The following is a 4190-nucleotide window of genomic DNA, read 5'->3' on the forward strand; positions in this document are numbered from 1 at the left end:
TTCCGGAAAAGCACCGGGTCGTGATCACTTCACTGCAGACATTTGCCAGATGGCGTTCAAGCTCCATCCAGAAATTCTTGTCAGCATATATAACGCTTGCCTTAGAGTTGGCTGTTTTCCACTACTGTGGAAAATAGCAAGAATAAAAGTTATACCCAAACCGGGCAAAGAAGACTACGGCAATGTCACTTCTTATAGACCCATTGGACTCTTACCAGTCTTGGGTAAAGTCCTAGAAAAACTTTTAATTAATAGAATATCATGGAAATTCAACAAATATAATAAATTGAGTCCTCGCCAATATGGTTTTACTCGACAAAAGAGTACAGAGGACGCCATGCTTGACGCAGTAACTTGCATCAAGACGGCAACAAGGGAAGGTTATCACGTGTGTGTGATATCCCTTGACATCAAGGGAGCGTTCGACAATGCCTGGTGGCCTCACATCCTCCGGCAACTAGCGCGACTTGACTGCCCCTTGAACATATTTAACATGTTCAAGGACTACCTTTCGGATAGGATGGTAGAAATAAAATACGCAGGAGCCAGCTCAAAGAAAGGCTCCAATAAGGGTTGCATACAGGGATCTGCTTGCGGCCCGGTGCTTTGGAATATCGTCCTAGACGAACTTTTACAAAAAGAATATCACTGCAATGTTCATTTACAAGCATTTGCAGATGATGTACATAAAGGTCATAAAGCACAAAGACATTAACGTTCTGGAGAGTATAACTAATGAAACGCTCTCCTCGGTCACTGAATGGGGAGACAAAGTCAAATTGATATTTTCAGAGGAAAAAACTAACGCCCTCTTCATAACTAAGCGCAATAAGGCGCAGGCACCTTGCCTTTTCATGAAGGGAAAAAGAATTAACTTCGTAACAGACTGCAAAATCCTTGGAGTGGTACTAGATGAGAATCTTAATTGGAGTAAACACGTAGATTCAGTAACGAAAAAAGCGACAAAAATCGCAAACAAATTAATATTCATGGCCAAGCCAACATGGGGTCTTAATCCTGAAATATTGCGGTCAATTTACATTGGAGTAGTGGAACCGATGATCACCTATGCTGCGGCGGTGTGGTCGGAAGCGGCAAAAAGGAAAAATATACAGGCGAAACTAAATAGAGTACAGAGATCTATGGGAATAAGAATATGCAAAGCATACCGCACGGCTTCCCTTACATCTGTACAAGCAATAGCTGGACTGATTCCACTGGACTTAAAAGTTAAAGAGCTGGGAGAAATCTATAATACGAAGAAGAATCTCACCATCACTAATAGACCAGATGATCAAAGATACCAGGGAAGGATAGCGTACACGGAACTGCCGCATCCAAGCGAGCAAATAGGTGAAATCACCAGTTACCCAGACTCGTACGCAAGAGTCAAATTCCCCGTCGAAGAAATCGATATATACACGGATGGAAGTAAAACTGAAGGAAAAGTGGGAGCAGCTTTCGCCGTGTTTAATAATGACGGAGAAGTACACAGAAAGAAACTTCCCATGGCTGACTACTGCTCGGTATTCCAAGCCGAACTCTTCGCCATTATGAAAGCCTTAGACTGGGTCTCTAGCAAGACGAGCAACTGGAAGACTGTCAACTTGTTGTCAGATTCTAGAAGCTCTGTTCAAGCACTTGAAGACGGGGCTCCCGACAATCCGATGGTTTTCTACATCCAAAACTCATCTCGGATCTTAAAGTCCAAAGGCATCGATTGCAAATTTATGTGGATTCGAGGCCATAATGGCCTTGCGGGAAATGAAAGAGCTGATGAACTAGCTAAAAGCGCAGCTCTACACGTAAAAACCGCAAAGCTTTACACTGAATTTCCACTTAGTTACGCCAAAAGAGAATTAAGAAGTCTGACTTTAACAGAATGGGAAGAACGATACCAAAGCAGCACCACTGGTTCTGGAACCAAATACTTTTTAAAGACACTAGAAGAGTGCAAAAACTTCAGAAAATCAAACACGCCAACATTCGAGTCAACCCAAATTCTAACGGGCCATGGAGCCACACTCTCTTATCTTCACAGATTTAAATTGAAAGATAATCCGGCTTGTCCTTGCGACGCACAGACGGAGCAAAACGTAGATCATCTGTTGTTTCACTGCCCCATGTTTGCCATAGATCGATTCTCTTTCGAAAAAGAGTGCAACAGATTAAATGTTCCATTTGAAGATTTTACGCAGGTACTTCAAAACTATTTTACGCAGGGTACTTCAAAACAGGTTACTCTCCGGGATGTTCGTGAACTTTGCTAAAGTAATTATAGATAGAATAAGACCCATGAACAAGTAAAGAGGCTGGCACTCTATACTTGTCATAACAATCTGTGATAATAACAATATTAAAATGTAAACTAATCAAAATTTCTCCACAGATACCTCCCTTTCCTGTTAAGGTTTCTCATGGTTCCCTTAACACTTGGACGAATGTCGGAAAGCGAAACTAGCCCATGAAAACAGAGGTTATAGGTACACAAAACACAAACACGCAAAATGACTCACATAAAAACGAACACATATAACAAAATACATAACACAAACAAGTATAGTCGCATTCGGGGGCGCCGACACATGTATTTGTGTTAGTGCTTTTGATGTGATTGTAAACTAATTGACAGTACACAAACACTTACACGTAAAATCATACACAAAGCACTAACACTAAAAACAGCACAAATATATCACCTTGATAAATAATAAGCAAGGGAAAAACAATGCAACACAACCAAGAAAAAAAAAAAAAAAAAAAAAAAAAAAAAAAAAAACCTAACCTAACCTAACCTAACCTAACCTAACCTAACCTAACTAACCTAACTAACCTAACCTAACCTACCTAACCTAACCTAACCTAACCTAACCTAACCTAACCTAACCTAACCTAACCTAACCTAACCTAACCTAACCTAACCTAACCTAACCTAACCTAACCTAACCTAACCTAACCTAACCTAACCTAACCTAACCTAACCTAACCTAACCTAACCTAACCTAACCTAACCTAACCTAACCTAACCTAACCTAACCTAACCTAACCTAACCTAACCTAACCTAACCTAACCTAACCTAACCTAACCTAACCTAACCTAACCTAACCTAACCTAACCTAACCTAACCTAACCTAACCTAACCTAACCTAACCTAACCTAACCTAACCTAACCTAACCTAACCTAACCTAACCTAACCTAACCTAACCTAACCTAACCTAACCTAACCTAACCTAACCTAACCTAACCTAACCTAACCTAACCTAACCTAACCTAACCTAACCTTTTTTTTTTTTTTTTTTTGTGGGGGGGAAATCCCTTATGGACATCCATCTCTGGATAGTGCCGGACTCGCACCGGCTAAAACCCCCCTTTTTCTCCTTGCAGTCGTGTTCCCGCCTTACGGCCTACCACGATGCTGCTTGTGTCTTTATTCGTGTTGTATTTCATCTTCTTCTTTTTTCAGGATAATTTTTTCCATGTAACCAGCTGCATTCTTCCAGTTTGTCTCGCTTTGGAGCATGATTTTCACCAAGTTGTCTGGTGTTACTTCTTGATGCCCCATTTGCTGCATCATCGTTTGTCTTTCCGGTGACCATTTTGGGCAGCGGAATAGCGTGTGCTCCGCATCGTCTGTCTCCGCCTCGCAGTACACACATGCCTCCGTTGTGGCTTTTTGGATTTTTTTGAGATACTTACCGAACACTCCATGTCCCGTCATGCACTGAGTCATTCGGAAGGTTACTTCTCCATGCTTACGCATCAGCCATGGTTCAACATTTTTAATTAGTCTATGCGTCCACCTTCCACCGGTTGCCTCCGACCATGCTTGTTGCCACTCCAGCAATGTTTTTTTCCTCTCAGATTTTTTGTCTTCTTCAGTTGTCATGTTGTACTGTCTGTAAAGTCTGTCTCTTTCTTTTGCCAGCAGTTCTATTGGGATCAAATCCGCTAGTACTAGGGCAGCGTCTGTCGACACCGTTCTGTATCCACTGCACACTCTGAGTGCTATCAATTTTTGGGTGGATCTGATTTCTTGACGATTTTGGGTCATATTTACCTTGTTTGCCCATATTGGCGCTGCATACAGGACGATAGATTGGGTTGCCATTGCCATTACTCTTCTTTTCCCTGCGCTTGCCCCTCTTGTGTTTGGTAGTATTGTACTTAGGGCCCTTATGGTTTTTTGCG

The 4190-nt window shown here is 41.7% G+C and overlaps 1 protein-coding gene across 1 annotated transcript; it reads left to right on the plus strand.

Annotated features, from left to right (window-relative positions):
* Window positions 1–989: 989 nt before the first annotated feature.
* Window positions 990–2270, plus strand: LOC148282800 (uncharacterized). The gene has a single exon (XM_088224529.1). The coding sequence runs from the start codon at window positions 990–992 to the stop codon at window positions 2268–2270; it is 1281 nt and encodes a 426-aa protein (XP_088080655.1).
* Window positions 2271–4190: the final 1920 nt, after the last annotated feature.

This window comes from Micrasema longulum, unplaced genomic scaffold (assembly GCF_059751315.1).
Source record: "Micrasema longulum isolate JH-2025_06_02 unplaced genomic scaffold, ASM5975131v1 h1tg000291l, whole genome shotgun sequence".
Classification (NCBI taxonomy): domain Eukaryota; kingdom Metazoa; phylum Arthropoda; class Insecta; order Trichoptera; family Brachycentridae; genus Micrasema; species Micrasema longulum.